General features: G+C 37.0%; 1 protein-coding gene across 1 annotated transcript; it reads left to right on the top strand.

The window, feature by feature from the left end:
* Window positions 1-969: 969 nt before the first annotated feature.
* On the top strand, window positions 970-20,059 carry sfrp5 (secreted frizzled-related protein 5). Its single transcript, XM_079634425.1, has 3 exons — window positions 970-1,780; window positions 12,186-12,263; window positions 18,916-20,059. The coding sequence occupies exons 1-3, from the start codon at window positions 1,255-1,257 to the stop codon at window positions 19,242-19,244; spliced, it is 933 nt and encodes a 310-aa protein (XP_079490551.1). The 5' UTR covers window positions 970-1,254; the 3' UTR covers window positions 19,245-20,059.
* Window positions 20,060-22,937: the final 2,878 nt, after the last annotated feature.

Raw genomic sequence — 22,937 nt, 5'->3', positions numbered from 1 at the left:
CTATGTCATTTGTATGCTGCCTGATGTATGTTCTGATGGACTATTCTTGGCCTGTTTCCTTTTTCTCTCCACTGCACTAATGTCTAAAGATAACTCATCAAATCCTGGCTAAATTGAAAATATATTTAGTTTAATCCTTTAAATTCCAAAATACATTACAAAATTTACTTTTAGGGCAAGAATATGTATAGATAGATAGATAGATAGATAGATAGATAGATAGATAGATAGATAGATAGATAGATAGATAGATAGATAGATAGATAGATAGATAGATAGATAGATAGATAGATAGATAGATAGATAGATTTAAGATTCTTAATATATTTGTTATTATCCATATTAATATTTATATAATATAAATCATTTTGACACATTTGTCATACAAAAAGAAAAGCAAAACAAAATGTGCCTTGACTAATATGTATATAAATCTTGTGCTATCAAGTGCTAACAGATAAAGATCTGTCAGTAAGGCTTCTCAATTTGGGGGGCAGTAATATAGCAGTGCGGCCCCCTGCTGCTGGGTGGCTGTTATGGGTTGAATTTTGGGCCCCACGGTGTGACAGCAAATGATATAAGGAGACAGAGAGAAAGCCAGTTTCTATTCACATCCAGAGGCAGCATTAGCATATCTCAAACAGCACATCCCAAATGCCCTGACCACCTGTAGATGAATCTTTTTTCTGCCTTCTGATTATTTCCTAATAAAGTAGAATGTGAAAGGCCGGGGCTGATGCTATGTGTGGAAATTCTGTGTGTCCTCGGAGCTAAAGAGAAATTGAATGAGCCCAGCACACTCCACGCATGCATTGTGCTGCAGGACAGCGCGTGGTCTGCCTGTAGAAGTGCCTGCGAGGGGGGTGGGCTACAGGGGTGCCGCCCACTGCGCAGCAGTTGGCTGTTGCTGGGAGGGGGCGGGGCTTATGGTGGACAGGGGAAACCAGTGGGAGGTGGGTGGGCAAGCTTACTCAGGGGTTGTCAGCTCATAGGGCCCTGAGTCCACTGTCTTTTTATACACTGGGTGCACTTGAGTCAAGCTAGAAAAGAGCTCAGCTCTGAGATCTTCCACTATTGCCTGCTACCAGGAGTTTCTAATAAACTGCAGGACAACCAGAAACGAGAAGGAGGGAAAACCCAGCACAAACCCAGTCTTTTTTTCTTCTTCTCAAACACGACAAAAAGGATTAAAATTCTTCTTTTTGATCCGCTTCCCCCCATTCCCCTTCTGAATTTCAGCAGAGCTTTAGGAGGATGGCAGAGCAGAAGAGGCAGGTGTCTCTGACCCAGGCTGTGACCCTGGCGTTGGTTCTGCTCACCTCAGCTGCTTCGGCAGAGGAGTACGACTACTACAGCTGGCAATCGGACAATTTCCACAACGGCCGCTTCTATGCCAAGCAGCCACAGTGTGTGGATATCCCAGCCGACCTGCGGCTCTGCTACAACGTGGGCTACAAAAAGATGCGTCTGCCAAACCTACTGGACCACGAGACCATGCCTGAGGTCAAGCAGCAGGCTGGCAGCTGGGTGCCACTACTGGCAAAGCGATGCCACGCTGACACGCAGGTGTTCCTCTGCTCCCTTTTTGCTCCAGTATGCCTGGACAGGCCCATCTACCCCTGCAGGTCTCTGTGCGAGGCGGTGCGGGACAGCTGCGCCCCGGTCATGGAGACCTACGGCTTTCCCTGGCCAGAGATGCTACAGTGCGAGAAGTTCCCCATCGACAACGATCTGTGCATTCCCATGCAGTTCTCGGCGGGTCACGCCACTCAGACTCCAGGTAGGACCTGCAAGAACACTGTGGTTTTAGATATAAAGATGATGTTATTGATTTTTTCAGTGAAAATCAAAAATAAATTTACACAGGAAATGAATGCAACACAGATGTGACAATCCTGTACCTGTAAACTAAAATTTGGCAAAAAAATAAGCAGGAAAAAAACACCAACTATAAACAAAATAAATAAATAAATTCACGAAAGATGCATGAAAAATTAATTTTTTACGTTTTTAATTTTTTTTATAAGTATTACATTTTGATAACCTATAATAAGCATCAGTACTGATTTTAAAACCTCACCCTTTTTCTTAAAAAGTACACACATTATAATCACTAAGACTCCATAGATCCATACAATAAGGCCCATTGGTGGATTTTCTCTTGCTTTGTTTAGCCTAGAGCTCTAGAGAAAGTAAAATTAGGAAAAGCTCTTGGAAGGACAAAAACCTTTCACTATCTAAAGCAAACATCTCATGTGGAATGTGGAGAGGAGCGTTCCTGCTGCGCCCTGCCTCTCTTTGTTTAATCGTGCATTTAGGTTTCCAATTAGCCAGGCAGCCAAACCCTTTGGATCACTAATTAGTCTGAAAAGTTGTACATTACTTTGTCTGACTGAAACGAGAAGGACTATTGTAATAGAAAGAGGAAGGACAAGTGAAGAGAAATAGCCAGGAGTGTAGTTAATGCTCAGTTTAAGGACGCTGTTAAACCATATATACAGGACAATAGATGATCAAAATAAATAAAAACATGTGGTTCCAAAATGTAATAATAATAATAAAAATAACTCAAACAAATCGTAATCTTTGCCAGTTTGTAAACTGCATTCATTTCCTCAACCATTTGTAAAGATTAATGCAAAAATGCAACAAGTGATGCACAAATGACAAGTCCTTATACAAAGCATAAAGGAATATATGAATGCAGTACAGTATGCTGTGTTCAAAATGAATCACATTTACTGTACAATACAGCTTTCCTTTTATTTAATATATAAATAAAAACTAACATAACACTAGGACTATTACCAAATGGTATGATAATTTTCATTCAAAAAAGTTGGGTAGAATAGAAAACTTAACCTATTTTTGGGAACATCTGGGGACATCCTGAAATGTAAAACTGATTCAAACATAAATTTTAATTTAAATTTTTAATTTGAAATTTTTTAAATTTTCTAATAGGGGTAAGATGAGATGTATGGGTTAGTCTCTGTAGTCATAATTAGCTTTATATACATGTCTCCATTTACAGTAGTAAACATGCACACAGATTCTCTTTTCACTGCTAAGATTTGATGGATTACAATGTTCTCAAAGAAGGGAAAAAAAGAGGCTTTTGAAAAAATGTGACTCCACAATACTGTTTTCATACTTCAGAATTAAGTAGCTTGGCTTCTGTTAGAAAAATAAGCTCCTTAAAATTGCAGCAGACTAAAAAGCAAGCAGAGTAAGAGTGGGACCTTCGAGACAATATCAATTACAGCCATAGCTGCTCTGAAATTACATGATACTGAGAGTTTGAAAACTAGCAGAACTAAGTCAAAAGCTCTCTGCATCGCAGCTGGATGGGAAAGTAGCTCACGGGCAAGCGTTTACAGCGATGTGTGTTTTGGTGAGCGTGCACATCGACGGGAAACAGGACTCTAGAGATAACATGACAGCACAAACCCTCGTTTGACACGGCAAGTCGCTCCAGCCTGCAGCCGTGAGCTCCGGCACACAGGGACATGAAGAGCTGTTTTTTCCCCTGTGGTTTGAGGTGAAATCCTGGGACGGGGCCCGTTCACAGCCAGAGCCACAGACATGTTTGACGGGCTGTTTCTGGAGATACATTCCAGTAAATCACATTGGACAGTGCAACAAAAAGCCTCTTTAAACAATATTGTTCATTCTACAAATAGAAGACTTGTTCTTAACAGACAAATGGCCAAAACAAAATCTGTAATTATAAAGTTCAAATGAATTTAAACCTGAATTTAAACCTCTAATTGTTCAAATAGTTTCTCTCATCCCAGTTTAATATTCAGAGACAACTATGTGGTCATCATGACTTTGCCAAATAAGACATGTTCCTGGATCAACATCATTTGTTGAACCGGGAACAACATTCCTGTCCAAAAACGTAGTCCTAACCATAACACTATCCCTTCCCCTAAACCTAACCCTACCCATAACATCCCTAAAATCAGAGGGAAATGATAGGCGAATATGAACGGTGTAGCCTCTAAATCTTTTTCTAAGCCTAAACTTGACATTGAACCCTATCATACACCCGGCGCAATGCAGCGACAAGTGTTTTTTGCTAGTTCCAGCTCAACGCAGTTATCATTTTCACGTCCTGCGCCACGTTGTTTAAATAGCAAATGCATTTGCGCCCATTTGTGCGCCCACAGGCGTGCTGGTCTGAAAACGTGTTCAGGCGCATTGTTGGCGCGTAGCTATTTTGAGGCAACAGAAATAGACTGCAGTCAATGGACAATCAATGGCGCAATTTTTTTTTTTGTTATTTAAAGAGTGCGTTAGTAATGTGCGCCTATAAGCGGCTCCACAGCACGCGTACACTCTGCTTATTACAAACACAGGGATGCCCAGCGGCACAAAAACAAGCCAAATATTAAAAATAAAATGATTACAATGTAAAAGATTAATATTGTGCACATAAAGATATGGTGGAATCCAGCTTGTCCCGTAGATGGTCTGCTTGCGCTTTAACCCCGCACACGAGCAGATCCGCTTGCTCTCTGGAGAAGCGTTCAGTCTTTCCTCTTGCAAATTCCGCCATGTAAATAGCAATCCACCATGGCGTGAGCACAACTGGCTTTCAAAGGGAATGGGTAATTACACTCTGATTGTTTTTTGCACATTACACCCAAAACACACCCACTACGCCCCATGCACACCCAGTACCATTACATTAAGAGAATAGAGACAACCCTTTTAGACCATGCGCTGGGAGTGCCGACCATTTATCCCGTCATTAAACTAGCGAAAGTGGATTCAGACACTTTAGACGCTTAGATTGTTAAAGTAGGGCCCATTAACTGTCAACCTATTCCTCTGATCTGATTGGTAGATTGGAATTATTCTAGGATCAATAAAGGATGTTGGTGGTGAAATCATGTTCACCCAACTGCATTGGTTCAGCAGTTTGGGGCGGGACTATTTGTTAGCTGACCAATGGCAGAGAGGGGGAGTGTCTGTGAAAACCAGTTTGAAAAGCATTAGTTTTGCTGCTCTAGATTTTTAGGGTCTCGTTTTATTTAAAGAACAGAACAGAGACAATGAATTAAATATAGAAATGAACAAGATAAAACAAATCTACAAGCTCAGTGAATGTGTAATCCATTGTTTGCAGGGATCTGTTGAATGCAGAGGCGATGCTGCCTGAGGGGCGGCTCGGGGAGACATGTAAACCTTTCTCTGTCTCCGCTCACTGCACATTTAAACAGACGGTAACGCTTTAGATTACAGCCCGGAAAGTACTGCGTAATTACAATGAAATTACAGTGTAACTTTCGGTAATTACAGTGTACCTATAAAGTACTTATGTGTAAGTATAGGGGAACAATATGTAAAGTCTTGGGAATAAAGGGGTAACAACCAGGAAAATACTGCGTAATTAAAACTAAATTACAGTGTAACTTTCGGTAATTACAGTGTACCTATAAAGTACGTACGTGTAATTATATAGGGGAACAATGTAAAGTTTTGGAATAAAGGGGTAACAACCAGGAAAAAAAAATTAGGCAAATTATTTATACTGTAAGTATTTTAGAACTACGGGGTACTTATACTATAATACAATCTTACTTTTGGGAGCAATTTAGCGAGTAGGCTACATACACCTTTTTGTAATTATAGTGTATACAAATACATAAAGGCTTTTTTCAAATTACGGGGTAGCCTATATATCAGTGCATTTATAAAGTAGGCTAATTTGTTTTTATTGCAAAGGTGCACTGATTAAGTTGTTTCAAGGCAAGTAAAACTACAACTTTTTTTTTTTTTTAAATGCTGGGGAAATATACTCTTGTTTCTTGTAGTTACAGGGTAAGTATGACATTGCGGGCCGTAAATTAAAGTGGTGCTTCTTACCCTCTTGTTTCTTGTAGTTACAGGGTAAGTATGACATTGCGGGCCGTAAATTAAAGTGGTGCTTCTTACCCTCTTGTTTCTTGTAGTTACAGGGTAAGTATGACATTGCGGGCCGTAAATTAAAGTGGTGCTTCTTACCCTCTTGTTTCTTGTAGTTACAGGGTAAGTATGACATTGCGGGCCGTAAATTAAAGTGGTGCTTCTTACCCTCTTGTTTCATGTAGTTACAGGGTAAGTAGACAATAAAAACACATGTAAACACACAATCTGATATCACTTGGAAAACTTTATTTGAAAAACAACTTATTTCAAAAAAGGACTTTATTCCTTTTTTAAAATCAACTTTTCATTTCAAATACTAAAGTCCTGACAGAAAGTAGGCTATACATTTTTGCATGGCTTCCTACTTCCTCCTCCTCCTCTTGTTCCTCTTCTTCTTTTTCTATCATTCCACTGATTAGCCTAATCTTAAGAAGGAGTCTTTTGCTATTCTGTATTATGTATTAAAAGAAAATACAGTACACCCAGAAATGTTCTCGTAATTTACTCATCTTTTCGCTACCGACCAACTGTCACCAGCGTCCAGCGAGTGCATGAGAGTCGGCTTGGCTTCGTGTTTGGTGAAGCTTCACGCGTTCATTACGTTCTCGCGGGAGTTAGATGTGAAACTCGCGCGAGAACTGCCATCTCTGTTCTTCTGTTTTGTTTGTTTTTCATTATTATTATGTGTTATTGTTTGTATTTTGTTGTGAGCATAAAAAAAAATAAAAAAATCGACATTCGGTTTCTCGGCGCGCTTACGTCACGCGTGTCAAGCGTGAACTCAACCCTCTCATGCACGCGCAAGTGAAAGTTGGTCGGAACGGAAGCGATAAAATGTTTAAATATTTGGTATTTTTCTTACAAACACTTATCGTCTCACTTCAGAAGACATTGATTCATCCATTGGGGTCGTATGGATTACTTTAGTTATTGCTGTATGTGCTGTTTGATGTCAACTTTTAGGAACACATGGGCTTGCATTATGCATTCACAGAGATTATATATTTTTCTAAAAAAAAAAATTGTGTTAATCTGAAGAAGGAAATTCATATACATCTCGGATGACATGAGGGTAAAAGATTAGTAAAATGGTGAGGACATTTCTGTACTGTATTTTCTTTTAACACATAATACAGAATAGCAAGAGACATGGGATTCCTTCTTAAGATTTATCAGTGGAAAGAAAGATGAAGAGGAACAAGAGTCAAGCACAAGCAAGAGAAAGTGTTGTAAATCCGTTTTAAAATAAGTTGTTTTTCAAATAAAGTTTTCCAAGTGATATCAGATTGTGTGTTTACATGTGTTTTTATTGTACTTACCCTGTAACTACATGAAACAAGAGGGTAAGAAGCACCACTTTAATTTACGGCCCGCAATGTCATACTTACACTGTAACTACAAGAAACAAGAGGGTAAGAAGCACCACTTTAATTTACGGCCCGCAATGTCATACGTACCCTGTAACTACAAGAAACAAGAGTATATTTCCCCAGCATTTAAAAAAAAAAAAAGTTGCAATAGTTTTACTTGCCTTGAAACAACTTAATCAGTGCACCTTTGCAATAAAAACAAATTAGCCTACTTTATAAATGCACTGATATATAGGCTAGCCCGTAATTTGAAAAAAGCCTTGTATTTGTATACACTATTATTACAAAAAGGTGCAGTGTATGTAGCCTACTCGCTAAATTGCTCCCAAAAGTAAGATTGTATTATAGTATAAGTACCCCGTAGTTCTAAAATACTTAATAATTTGCCTAAATAAATTTTTTTTTTTTCCTGGTTGTTACCCCTTTATTCCAAAACTTTACATTGTTCCCCTATACTTACACGTACGTACTTTATAGGTACACTGTAATTACCGAAAGTTACACTGTAATTTAGTTTTAATTACGCAGTATTTTCCTGGTTGTTACCCCTTTATTCCCAAGACTTTACATATTGTTCCCCTATAAGTACTTTATAGGTACACTGTAATTACCGAAAGTTACACTGTAATTTCATTGTAATTACGCAGTACTTTCCGGGCTGTAATCTAAAGCGTTACCAAACAGACATAAATCACAGCAGTTTTTCATCCTGATTAATGTTTTATGTCCAAAGTGTTGCTGCTCATAACTTCATGGGTCCAAATGAGCCATAAAATTATGACCTGTGTATAGTTTAAACAGAGCATTTTCCCCATAAACTGTGATAGAGAAAGTCAGCGATGCAGAAATCACTCGGACACATATATACCTGCGTCTCTGAGGAAACTGTGAGGACTTAAAAAACTATATCCATGATGACAAACTGTGGAAAGGTCTTAGTGACAGATTGCATCACTTACGGTTTTCTTGTCTTACTAAATATGAGATTTTATTCAAGTACTTTAAATGAATAATAGGGTTGACCGGTGCTTATTGTCTCAATTCATGAAAAACTCTCAATTTGGGTATATTTTTAAACATTAATTTCTGTATAGGTAGACATACATAAAAAAATAAAAGATAAAAAATTAATTATTTGACATTTTCATCATTATTGCACAGGGGAAAAAAACACATTCAGTTATTTTTGTGACAGCACGGTGGGGAATGTTGTCACATTATATGAAGTGTGTAGTCACACCGAAACCTGACAGTCATCCATTATAGGTTCTGTGTCAAATTTAACATAAAAAACTATTTTGTAAACCGCGTCGTGTGGTGTGAACAATTGAGAAGGTAGTATAAATACTAATTTTAGGGAATCATTATGAAAAATACACTTGTGGTGAAAACACAGTTCAGGCTTTCCAGTTTCAAAATATACTTTCATTAAATCTTTAACTCTTGCATTAATGTGTTGTTTGAGATACAGCCTTTGTGACAACTTCCTTGTGTGGCCACTATATGAAATTAAGTCTAAATAAAAAAACTGAGACAGACAGACAGACAGACAAACAGACAGACAGACATACAGACAATTTGACCCTACAACCAATATCTTAAATGGCTTTATTCAAGTTTTACCCCCCAAATAATATCAAGCTGAGTGCAGTAGGTTACATAACTTTTAGGTCATCATTTTTTGGTCAGTACACTTGAATAAAAAAACAACTGATGTTACCAAATGAACCACATTTTTAGGTTACCTGACAAAAAGATTTACAATGCAGAAACTGCTTTAGAACTAAAGCACTCTTGCTTATTATAAAGATTTCTTTCAGAAGCAGTTCTGTTGAGTCCTTACACATGTTTCAACGAACACAAGAGAGTATTCAACAGGAAATTTAAGGGAATAGATTACAGAAAAGTATTGCTCTGATATCACTCAATCTCTGAATTGGCACTTCTTGCAGAAACTCGGTTTGGAGAATTACCCTCGCTCAGTCTCCTGACACATGCTTTGGCTCAGTTTCCACCAGGCATCCTGCCAGCGAGCCACCCTGCAAAACAGAATAAATCGCTCTGCTGTGCAAATAAGACATTTCAGCTTCAAGAATGCGGCTCACGATGGCCTGCGAGTACGAAACAAAAGTTTCCTCCACAGCACGCTCAGTGTGTGCAAGTCACCGTCCACGTCACGTCTCCGTCCCGCTGAATGTATGGGAATTTCTGCTCAGGGACCAAATGACGGTTAAAATGTACAGAGGGGTTCAACTCCCCACGACCTGTGCACTGAAGCCTGGTGAACTTTGACCCCTCCCCTCATTATCTACCGCTATGTCTGTGCTTGAGGCTGGGGTGATAAACTCTGACCCTTGGTTTTTAACCTGGAAGGGGGAGTCTGGAGACGAGCCATGTAAGCTCTTGTTAACAGATGCTTTTGTTTTGTGAGCTCAAGGGAGAACCTGTGCTGAATAAATGACAAAATCATATTGGTCACCTCAGAGATCAGATATAACAAACATCATTGTGTGGTTGATTTCAGTGGAGAGCTTCAAGCTTCAATCTGGTCACGGTTTGTTCCGTCAGACCCACCCCACAGAGATCGAACAGAGCTTTCTATCTTTTTAGCTGTACAAATGAATGACTTTTCCGAATTTTCACATGACACATCCAGCATTCTTCCTCGGTTAAGTAGATTGATGATGTGATAGAAGCCCAGAAGTTTTGAACTGGACAATACACCTGACACTTATACCCGAATGTCAAAAGAACCATTATCAGACATCAAAGAAGAGATGGGGTAAAATTGTCTTCAAAATTGTAATAACACTAATAAAAAACCTTTACAAAAATTATTATAATATTCTACTGTTCAAACGTTTGGGGTCTTTTGGGGTCTAAGATGTTTTAATAATTCTGAAAGAAGTCGTTTGTGCTGACCAAGGCTGCATTTTTTAAAACAGAAATACAGTAACATTGTGAAATATTATTATAACTACAAATTACTCAAGTCATCAGTGTCACATGACCCTTCAGTAAAACACGCAGAACAGATGACAGCAAAAAAGAGAACACGACAGAGCTCGTAATAAAACGAGAATAAACATTGGCTTAGATTTTTTTAGATGGCAAGAATTGATGGATTTGAAATGTTGTAAAATTGATGCGGACATGACATTCTTATTTTATTTATAAGTACCGTGTCTATTATATAGCTACAGCAATGTCTTCAACTAGTCAGCTTAAGATCCTTTCAACAAAATCTTAAGCCTAGAAGTGAATGTTCAATAAATAACCGAGTCATATTTTTAGCTTAGCTCCTCCCCTGAGTGATCTGTACACATTATGCCATGTTTATCTTCTTGCCAGAGCATTTAACAGCAGCATTCAAGTAAACAATGTACTCTAATTAAAGCTACTAAAGTTTTAAATCAAGAGCAGTGAGTGATTTTCTGTTTTACTTTTATTATTTGGTTCATGTTAAAAGCATACACAGGTACTGCATATTCCACTGCTGTCACTTTAATACTCAGAGGGGGGCATTTAACTCATTTGCATTTAAAGATACATGCTCGAAAACAGCATCTCTTTGCCTTACCTCAAAAACTACAATTTTCAACAGGCTATAATAAATTATCTGTGGGGGATTTTGAGCTACAACTTTACAGACACATTCTGGGGACACCTGAGATGTATATTACATCTTGTAAAAATGGAAAAAATAGATCCCCTTTAACTAAGTTTAAAACTACATTCATTTCCCCATATGAGCATGTGTACAGGATGTGTTATACATTAATTTAAGCCCACTGAACAGAAACTCAGTACCCCAGTAGGTGGCATGATAAACATCTGTATCTCTACAGTTAAAAATAAGATCAGCAAATAACTTTCAGCTCCAAGAAGGTCACGTACAGCTGTTTGCATGTTCCAGTGAATATTTTCACTGTCAAACTGCTGAGAAGAATGTTTTCACAGTGTCCTATTAAAAGCTCACCCCTGCATTTGTCTTCGTACGTTTGCAACGAGTGTAAAATATTCTGGTTGACATTCAGACACATCCTGTTTTGGAGAGGCCAAACATATTTTTACCTTAGGCTATAGTCCAGGTATATGTACATACTGTATACACACTATCTGAAGGGATGTGATATCACAGTGATGAACCACTGAAAGTTTTAATCTTGTTTTATAACTTCCCTTTCCTCTGTGAGGAAATAAAACTAGCAGCTGCCAAACCTCTCCCTCTCATGGCTTCAAACACTGTGGATTAAGGTCCATTAGCACTGGCTTGCTGCCCCTACATGAGTCCAGCATTGCAATGAAACAGAGTTCTACTCTCTGCACTAAACCAAACACCAAACACACATATTAGAGCTGTTAGCATAAACAATCACATGAGAGTTTTATTTTACAAAACCAATCATTTTAGTAAATGTGAAACATTCCCACCATTTATTTGTTTGTTTGAGTCTTCTGTGATTAACTTACTGCACTGAATCTTTCACTGAACTTACTGTATCATTGCTACTGACCACATATAACAGTTTATCTCATCAATGAACACAAATAAAATCTCAACCAATATGACACAGCAGCACTGACTCAACCAATGACCAAATTTGGGGGCGGGACTATCTGTTTGTTAGACCAATGGCTGACAAAAATACATGTAGTCAGGTTCATTTAATCATAATACAGGTCAATTATATTTCTGACTAGAATATAACTATAGAATAAAACGTTATTTTTTTTTAAAGTTACAGTCTGAAGCATACAGTATCCTACCTAAAAATGTATTAGTCTACTTTAAATACCAAATATGATGTACATATTGTTAATGGCCACATTTGATGTTTAATGGTTCTTTATGAGACACTAATTTTTTACCATCTTTCCTTCTTTACCCTGTAGTTTCAAAAGTGTGTCCACCCTGTGACAACGAATTGAAAGCAGACACCATAATGGAGCACTACTGCGCCAGTGATTTTGGTAAGATATAAACTTTTATTAAGACATCACATTTGACAACTTAAATAACTCTAGAGTTGCGATCTCTTCATAATGGTAAAAATTGTAATGAAAAAATTGATGAGAAAGCCTGCGGTTTGCTTGGATGGGAAAGCGGCCACTGTAATATTTAGGGTGAACATAAATGTGACATCATGAGAAAAAACAGATACAATAATGAGGTTGCTCTGCTATGCATCGCATTAAATATACTGTGCAAATATATACTCAATGCATTTATATATTGATGTGTTTGTGTGTGTAGATATGGGCATCTATATATATATATAGCATGTTTTGTGTTTTTATGTTTTTAGTGGGTGATGCCCAGGTTGTACAAAACCAGCCTCAGGTAACTCAGTATCAATACTAAATACCGTAGTAGACATGAAATAAACTGGCTCAGGAAACAAAGGAAACCAAGGGTGTAAATTTTTAAATAATTAAATGTTAATATTTGTCATTCATTTCATAATTTATTAGTTCCCAACAGGCAGCAGTATATCCACAACAGTACTCACAAACATTCAAACTGCATCAAAATACAATATAAATTAAACAAAAATATAACATTGCATGCTTCCATCATACAAAGAGTTGACTTGAATTTTGTTAAACATCCCATCGTGCTTTATCTTTAAATTACAGAAGAAAAGTTCAAATGCAAACTTGACAAATCTATTAAAACATATTTTCAAATTAGAGAAGTTGAATGCAGTTTGAAAGATATCAAATTCCACATAAATAATATGCAAAACACCACAAACATGCAGCAAAGACTGCATGGGTCACATACGTGAGTTCATATGGAATTGACATCCAGTTTTAAACGGTGCTGGAGGATTCCTGTTCTAATAGTATGGGATTTTTTATGGTTCGTATAAAAGTGATGTATTCTGACTAGAGGTCCATTGATCTGTCAAATGTGAATCTCTAGAATGAGTCTCTGGCATTGAATAAAAGAGTTTCAAGGTTAAAAGTCATTTGAAAAGCCTTCCCTATAGAGGGCCGAGGATTATAGCACAGTAGAGTCACACATACGCCTGACTTATCTTTGGCTGTGAGGCCTGTTTCTCTTGGATTTGCATGTATTTTCCTTGATAACTTTGACAGATGACACTGAAAATATTGTTAGTAGTAGCCTGAGTGTATGTTCTAGATTTTACACATTAAAGTCAGAAAATGAAGTGCAGACATCACAAAGAGAGTTATAATGTTTTTTTGTTTGTTTGTTTGTTTGTTTAAATCATCAAGTTCTGGCTTTTGAGATACTCCACATACTGAAAGCATAATGCATGATAGGATATTACCGCATGATTCATTTCTTCCCCTGATCTCCATTTCACTGGTACCTGATCACATGACTTGTTGTTTGTTAACTAGTGCTGTACAGTTTATTGTGATAGTAAGTTTAATAGTGTGCTCTATTAATCTTAATTGGATGTTATGGCCAGTTTCCACAATCCAACAGTAATCAGTGTATTCAACACATACTGGACAGCAGCACACATATCAAATGATTTAAGGATTGTGCATGTGCAGACCGCTGCCGAGAAACCTCTCCATTAGAGTCTATTCACTGGCTCTGAATACAGTTCATTTTAATATTTTATGTAGCGCTAAGGAAATCCATTGTTTTTAAGTTTGGTTTTGGGATTTTAAATGGCTTAGTTTTGTTTATATCGGATTTGTCTTTCTCCTTTTTGAAGAACCTTTTGGGAACACATTCACACGAGACTCTTCTGGGAGGGAATTAAAGCAAATAAGTTTTATGACAGACATTGGCTCAGGCATTTCAGAACGATCAAACCAACATTTAAGATGCTGTGCGATGAAACTGATCCAGTTATCCAATCTCTTCCACTGCAAAGTCATGTGGGTTTTTGTTGCGCATTGAGGGATGTATTCGGTAAATGTGTTGCCATCGTAGTTTATGCGCATGTCTTCTTATCAGATTGAAAAACATGTATCTGCCTCAATGGAGCCTTGAAGGTGCAGTTCAAAGTAATTTTTTGTCCAGCTCAGCCAATCATCATTGGAAGAAAATTAAAGTAAAAAAAAAAAGACCAAATACACAATACACCATTTTATTAGTATTATTAGTATTAGTGTTATTTTTTAAAATCTTCTTTCCAATTTTCAGCATCAGTGTTGGCAAAAAATATTTTTATTTTTTTTCAGGAATTAAAGACAAAGACAAAAAAAAATTAAAAAAATAATAATATATGTATATATATATATATATATATATATATATATATATATATATATATATATATATTTGACCTTATGGGTTTTGACTCACTAATTTCCTCCTTCTAATTGTGATTTTGAGCAGCCTGAATTATCTGTAATCACTATTATATAAGGAAGGCCGATTAGGGTAAAGTTCAGCAATAGATACTCTTTTCTTTAAAGATTCATCGTAGCTCTGCAATTTGAAGTTGGGAGTTTAACATAATCCAACAATAATCACAGCATTGCCATGGACTGCCTAATTATATAAACAGTGTATATTCCAGAGTTACCTCAGTGTGTTGGTTTGCCATATTAATAGTTTTCACTGGCTAGGCAGTTCAATTATAAAATATAATATCAATTATTGTAAAATCATAATGTGCATTGTTGTTTTTGATGATACTTTCAACACAACATGCTCTGATAAAAACTCCGAAAGCCTTATGGACATATATAAGTTTTGGTTTCAGAATTATTGAAAGAAGGCAGCAAATACTTTTCCTCTTTGCCTTACTTCATCTCCTGTCAGACCTACTGCCAGCAATTTAAAGCAGCTCTTGTGGTTTGGGATTGTCACCACGATATTGCCCAGGCGTGCTCACTCCTCTCAAGCATTATGGGTGATGAGCGATCACCTGAATCAGAGAGAAAAACCTCATGTGTAGCTGAACCACAGTTAGGTATGTTAGCTGTATGGTATTGTAGTTTTGCAAAATCTCTAAAAATATATTAAATCTATCTGATATGTAAAGAGAGACAATGTCATTAGAAAGCTGATTTCCCCAACTGTGTCTCTGGGAGCCTTCAAAATTGTGTCCTGACACAGTAACAGTGCTATATTTAAAGCAACAAGACTTCACATGGACTTACATTAAATGACGGACCCACACCATAGGCACAATCAATTATTTAGAGACTTGTTGGTGGGCACTTTTGACTTGGATCACTAAGCAGCAACCCTAGCAATGCACTATCAACCACCCAAAACACACAAGCAACCACCCACAAAATCATCTTTCATTGGCCTATAGCTACCACATGCAATAAATTAAAAACTTCTTACAATTGTGGCATGTACTCACATTTTCTTACAATCTTTCCTTCCCTCATTCTCTTAGATTGAGTGGACCTATTCATTTTTTTTCAGTGACTGGTGGAATGCACACTCATCATACACACTCTTTTCAATTAGATTTTTATTTTCTGATATTTGATTCTTCCAGTAAGAAATCTCAATTAATATTTATGCCAACACCAAATATCCCAACTAAAACGGTTATCAGTGAATCCATTTAAACACATTCCTGCCTTTCCAGAGATGCATGAATGTTTATGATTGTAGACAAGGAGCCTAGCTCACACTGAAGATGCAGGACACATGTTGTCATTGATTAATGTGCTCTCAGCACGTTTGGATAAGTTCTGTCTCATAGCATCAATTACAGGTTTTACTCGCTATTGCATGTTTTTAAATGTAACTTAGAAACAAGAGAACCTGGGAATGTGGACAACAGTTTTTTTTTTTTTTTTTGTTAAGCAGGCTTGCTTCTTTATGGTTTCTAAAGGAAAAAACTGACCTGATCCAAAGACAAATTTTGTCGATGGAAGCTGAGATTTCTGTTCAAGAGGAGTGAGGAAATTGTTTCAGTGCTGACATTTAGCCATGCACCACCAAAAAAACACAATTTCAATTCAATTCAATTCAATTCAAGTTTATTTGTATAGCGCTTTTCACAATACATATTGTTTCAAAGCAGCTTTACAGAAAATGCATTTCAAAAATATACATACAAAAATACAGTTAGTTAATCATAAAATTTAGGGCATAACATATAGCCGGCGTTGGGTCGTCTCTTCACAGGCGTCGAGTCGTCTCATCACAGGTGTTGGGGCATCTGAAGTCTCCATGAGAGGCTGGATACATAACTGGAGCTGACAAACTCTATTTGAGTTATCTCGGGACAGGCGTCCCGAGATAACAACAAAAAAGGCAGATGGGAAATAATTAGCGTAGCTGCTGTTCATAATATGAATGCATTTGATCTGATTTAACTGTAGTATAAAAGGTATGAGATGCATCATGTGAATGCTTGGCTAAAGAGATGCGTCTTTAATCTAGTTTTAAACTGGGACAGCGAGTCTGAGCCTCGGACAATATCAGGAAGGCTATTCCAGAGTTTAGGAGCTAGATGTGAAAACGCCCTCCCTCCTTTAGTGGACTTAGTTATCCTAGGTACGACCAGAAGCCTCGAATTTAGCGATCTTAAAGAGCGCGATGGATTATATGGCGATAGAAGATCTCTTAAATACACAGAAGCTAAACCATTTAGGGCTTTATGGTCAGTAACAATACTTTGTAATTGATACAGAACTTAATAGGTAACCAGTGTAGAGATGATAAAATTGGCGTTATATGATCATATTTTCTTGACCTAGTAAGAACTCTAGCAGCTGCATTTTGGACTAACTGAAGCTTGTTTACGGAGGATGCAGGACAACCAGCTAATAAAGCATTACAGTAATCTAGTCTCGAGGTCATGAATGCATGAACTAACTTTTCTGCATCAGAAACTGATAGCATATTACGTAGCTTAGCAATGTTTCTAAGGTGGAAAAAGGCTGTTCTTGTGACATTTGAAATATGATTTTCAAAAGTTAAAAACAATAATGTGATGTCTATGAAATATATATATATTTGTAGACATTTCCTAAGCAAATATTTATATATGAGTATAATTATGAATAACTTAATTAATTTGAGTATCCTGTTTTTCAATTAATTTGATTACTATTTTAATAATTTGACAGCCTTAATACAGTAAGTAACAGGCAGATAAGTTTAGTCACAATAACCAAAAAATGACATGACATTTTTAAAGAATTGTATAATTTGTCTAAATGTAAAATTATAATATAAATATAAATATAACCCACGATGGGAAAAGCCACAACCACTAAAGTGTGGCGAATATTAAACCTAGAATACATAAAGGGGGTAAAATTGACCTGGCATTCTGTTATTTTATTTATTTTATATTCCATGAATTCTTAAAAATGAAATTCCATGAATTCTTTCATCTTTCATGAATTTCATTTTCATCTTGTGTGGTCATAGGATGGTTTTCTTTTCTTATAACTATAACCCAAAAGTGCATGAAGGGGGTTAAATTGCCCCTCATTAATTTTATGTGAAATTTGGACTCAGTATTTTTGAACATATTTTTGTCAATATTTATTTAATACATGTAATCACCCTACGGTATAGTAGGTGAAAATTAATATGTGAAATGAGTAGCATGTCTGAATTCACAATATTTATAACACAGTAGGCAAATTACTTACTACTTCTGCCATGCCCATGATTCTGAAGTTCACATCCAATGGACACTTTACTATCCATAGACCATAGGAGAGGAGTCGTGAATAACAAGGAAATTACACAACTCAATCTATAGCTCACATGACAATGTTAAAATGATGGCAGATGTAGTACAGTAGCATTCATATACAGACCTACATGCTTGATAATGCTTTAATCATACTAGTATATACAAATGCATATACTTTTTTAACAGTCATGACATTCTCAAATGTACAGTAGGAAGAGGTGCAGTCTCAGCCCAATAGTTATGCTTAGAAGTAGAAAATCTTATGAGAAATTTTCCGTCTCTGTCTGCAAAGATCTTTACAGTAGATATGAATTAAGAGTTTGTTTAGAAAACGTACAACTGCATTTAAAAAATAATACAAGTGGACAATAGGTTTGATTTGTAAAAACATTTGCATTACATTTTAATTATTCAATTAATAGGACACATTTTTTATTCAAAAAAGGAAGGTTTAATGGCTTATGTGGACGGGCTACCGAAGGTGTGTTCACTTTTCACATCTGTCTTTAAAACTTTCCGTTCCACTCTCCGTCCTCTCCCGGGTGAGAGCAATTAGTGCCGTCCATGTTTAAATGATGCTCCTCCGGGGAGGTGTAAACTATTCCAGCGCTCTGGATAGCCTTGGTTCTTCCTGTGTGCTCGTTGTGAAAGGTCTTGTTGCTTGAGACAGCAAAAATATATGGGAGAACCGGAGTGTGACCAAGAGTCCCATGAGAAGATTTCCCATTTTTTTTCCAATGGATAAAGTTAAATGACAACACGTAGTACCCAGACCTTTTTTCCAAAGGGTCTTTCTGGTCTTTCCTTGGTGTTTTAAAAGAGATAGTTCGCTCGTAAATGAAAATTCTGTCATTATGTACTCACCCTCATGTCATTCCAAACCTGTATACTGTTAGTTGTTCTGAAGAAAAAAAAAGAAAAAAAAGATCTGACACTAATAAATATTAATGACATTTTGGGTGAACATTTCAGGTTTCAGGTCTAAGTTTCTTTCTTTCTATCTACAGCAATCAAGATGAAGATTAAAGAGGTGAAAAAGGAAAAAGGCGACCGCAAGCTTATCGCAGCTCAAAAGAAGAAGAAGGTTCTGAAGATGGGAATACTGAGGAAGAAAGACCTAAAGAAGCTCACGCTATACATCAAGAATGGAGCAAACTGTCCCTGCTCACAACTGGACAATCTCGGGAGCAACTTCCTCATCATGGGCCGCAAAGTGGACCAACAGTTACTGCTCATGTCCATCCACAAGTGGGACAAAAAGAGCAAGGAGCTCAAGTTTGCCATTAAATACATGAAATCTCATCAGTGTCCCACCTATCACACTGTCTTCCAGTGATCAATGACTCTTCTGTCTGCGTCTTCCAATAACTCTTTCAGAGACCGTATCCATGCCTAATTCCAACCATTAGTACAGATGTATTTTATTACTCAAGAAATGGCTTTTGGAAACTGCTTAGGACTTAATTCATCATCAAGTACAGCTACATTTTGTTGGCAACTGTATCTACATAAAATGTATTGTTTATGAAGCAATCAGCACACTTACGCTGCCCATGCATATTTTAGTGAAATGTTCCTGGTTCCCTCATTCAGAGCACAAGCTATGGGACTTTTCGGAAAGACACTGACAGCCCTTTCAATCAATGTGAGAAAAAGAGAATTGTGAACAAGAGCTTTAAAAAGTGCACTCATATTTGATTTCAATGGGGGAGATTCCACAAGCAAACGAAACAGAACAAGCAGAGTGCCAACTGGTTTTTATTTGTATCTTTAATTTTGTAGATAAGGAATAAAAAGTTTTTATTATGTACTACGAAGATACAATCGTGATCATTAGCACCAGAATGCGACACGACTCCAGTTAGGGCTTGAACCTTGGGAGGTAAGAAAACTGATGGATTGAAAAGTGTTGGTCAGGATGGCTCCCCAGATACGTCAACCGCAGCCCGAAGAGCGCACATCATTTCAGCGAAGCTTATGACAGACTCTGGACTCATTCAGTAACTTTGGTTGGTGAGGTGTTTTTCATGCTTTCTATACAGTATGCAACATTATTTTTACTAAAATTATTATATATTGCTACAAATATGCAGACATGGTATGGAAAGAGCCTTCCGACTTTACATCTCACTGTAATAAAAGTTAAAATCTAACTGTGCTAGTTCTGTTTAATCAGCCATCACATTTTAATGATATTGTAATATTGTTCATCAAATCTCAAGGATTTCGTCAGTTTGTTATTCATCTTCAAGAATTAACAATAGTTCAGCCAAAAAAGCCTTCTTGTCATTTTAAACCTCTATGAATTTTTTTCTGTGGAACGCATAGGATATTTTTTTTCAGGAAACTATTACATTTTGGTTCTGTCCTGTGGCGGCGCGGCAGGGGAGGCACAGCCTATCCAAAATGTTTAGGTAAAAATGGGAGAAGAACGGTTTAATGTTAATAATATCCCCAGTTTTCATTCAGTCTCATAATTTGTATTTTTTGTTTATAATTTCACCACTTTTAACACCATAAAATATCACTAAGGTCAGAACTACCTCTTCTCTAAATCTGATGATGTCACAACTGCTCCGAAAACTGTTCTAACTTGAGGGGATACAGAAGAGCAGGGAGAGGCGAAATCCATAGCCGAAGACTTTTGCCTCCATTGGTAAAAAAGAAGAAGAAAGAAAGCCAATCACTATCAAAATCACTAATTTCACTTTCAGCTGTTAGTGTTGATAAAAAAATACATCGTAGAGAAGGCTAGCTTCCCTTGGTATATCAACCAATCATCGTTGAGACATACATTTTGTGATAGTTTGACCTGCTAATGCTGATGAGATATTGAATATTTGATCGCCAACAAATTTACAGACACAATTCGAACTGCAGATTAAAAATAAAAGAAGCCCCCATGCCTAAGTTGGCAATCAGCTTCACTAAATGGTGGGACATGCTCTTTCAACACGGACATTTAAAGGGACAGACGGATGGATTTTTGCTTCAAGTGATGGGCTTGGTGAGTGAAATTATATTTATATTCTATTTCTGTCTAAAAGTGACCAAAAAAAAGCAATTTTAAAGCAGTTAAACAAATCCATCCATCCATTCATTATTGGGAGAGCATCCCCAGACTGCTACAATTTAGTGTGCCTCCCTTATTTTAAAACCCACCTGCCACCACTGGTCCTGTCTGGCTTTAGAAGACTTTGAATATAGCATACAATTTGTACAAACCACAATGATTGTGTTTGGCGTTTCACAGCATATTTACAGCATTCACTTTCATTGAATGAAACAGCATTCCCAAAGTATTCCCTTTTGCATTCCACTGAAGAAGGAAACAAATACAAGTTTGGAATGACATAATGGTGAGTAAATGTTGACAATTTTTGGCCAAACTTTTTGGCCGAACTAACCATATAAAGCAAGGCACTATTAATTTTTAAATGATGACACTGCACAACATAAATACATACCAAAACCACAAATGGAGATTCTATGAGCTAAGTCTAAAACAGGAAATATGTATCATATATCTAAATCACCAAAATCATGTGTTTCCACTTGCCAACAACTACTCTTAAGAACACATCTATGTACCAACCTGTTTAAACAAGAAAAGAAAAGACCAAAAGAGCAAATGACCAATTCAGTGCCAATCTCTGTAAATGTGAAAATGAAAAAAAAAAAAAAAACACAGTGGAATTTATCTGAGATCAAGGAGCAAATGCCTCTCTTCCTGTAGATGCTGGCATTGTGGATCATGGATAAGCAACCCCTCATTACTGGCCTATTGTCTACAGGGATCTGCCAGCTCATGCCACCCCCACTCTCGCATTCAAACACTCTCCACCACAGCTTACATCAGACAGATCCAAACATCACAGTCTGATCTGGGCTCTCTCACAGGTTCTACAGTGTCACAGTACCATCTCAAACATCAGCTGACCACCATACAGTAGGTGTTACAGAAAGATGTCTGCTGTCCAATTACAGGATGTTCACCAAAACGCAACTCACGCACTGCTCTTTGCAGACTCTTACCATCTTTAATTAGGTTCCCATTTATACATGTACTTGTATTTCTGGATTAACACTCCTGGATTATATAGAAATATGTACATTACACAATATGGTTTGGTATCTGCTATGCATCTTCTAAAACATTTGAAAATAATTGCATGAACTAAGGATTCAAACCCATTCTATAGATTTTTTTTTAAATGCATGTAATATATCGTAATGTGAAGACTTCATCAATGCTTGCGTTTAAAATTTTGTTTCATTGTTTTGACCTCGTATTATTTAATAAATGTCATAGCTGGAGCTTCCGGTGAAAAAGATAGATCTCTCTCTCTCTCTGGTGACGGATGCAGGACTTCTCAAATTATTTAATCCGCTTAAACCCCAACCGCGTAAGCTCATGTTCATCTGTCTCCATTTTGATTGCAATGCCCAAAATACAACTTGGTGAATTATCAAGATTTTCTAGTGAAAGACCTTAAATTTTTTCGCTCACATAAAGGTATAGGATGCATTTTGAAGACTTGGATTATATAACACAAGTTGTTTTCTTGTCATTTTGAAGCTTGATCTAGTCAAGGGGTAGACAAAGTCGGTCCTGGAGAGTCACTGTCCTCCAACCCTGAAAAAATCTCACCTGTCTGTAGCCTTAGTAGTCCTGAAGACATTGATAAGCTTGTTCAGGTGTGTTTGAATAGGGTTAGAGCTAAACTCTGGAGGACAGTGGCTCTCTAGGACAGACATTGCCTACCCCTGATCTAGTCACAGTCCCCATCCACTTAAAAAAAAAAAAAAAAAAACATTAATTACAATTTTGGTCCAAACTAACATGTTTTTTTTGTGTGTTTTTTTGACAAACAATTTCAAAAACAGCTGCATACAACATTTAATCAGATTATACAAACTATGTACACATTTGAAAGTAACGGACACATGCTCAATTACTCTGGAGAGGAGGAGAGGAAAGATTCAGTGAGACATGAACATGAGATAACAGTGCCGGAGAAAGAGAGAG

This window comes from Phoxinus phoxinus (assembly GCF_949152265.1).
Source record: "Phoxinus phoxinus genome assembly, chromosome: 14".
Taxonomy (NCBI): Eukaryota; Metazoa; Chordata; class Actinopteri; order Cypriniformes; family Leuciscidae; genus Phoxinus; species Phoxinus phoxinus.
This window is presented reverse-complemented; position numbering and strand designations above follow the sequence as displayed.

Bases quoted from the DNA above. Each gene is read 5' to 3' on its own strand.
- sfrp5 (XM_079634425.1), top strand. From the start codon at position 1,255: ATGGCAGAGCAGAAGAGGCAGGTGTCTCTGACCCAGGCTGTGACCCTG. The intron at 1,781-12,185 runs GTAGGACCTGCA...TTTACCCTGTAG, and splicing joins TCACGCCACTCAGACTCCAG to TTTCAAAAGTGTGTCCACCC. The intron at 12,264-18,915 runs GTAAGATATAAA...TTCTATCTACAG, and splicing joins CTACTGCGCCAGTGATTTTG to CAATCAAGATGAAGATTAAA.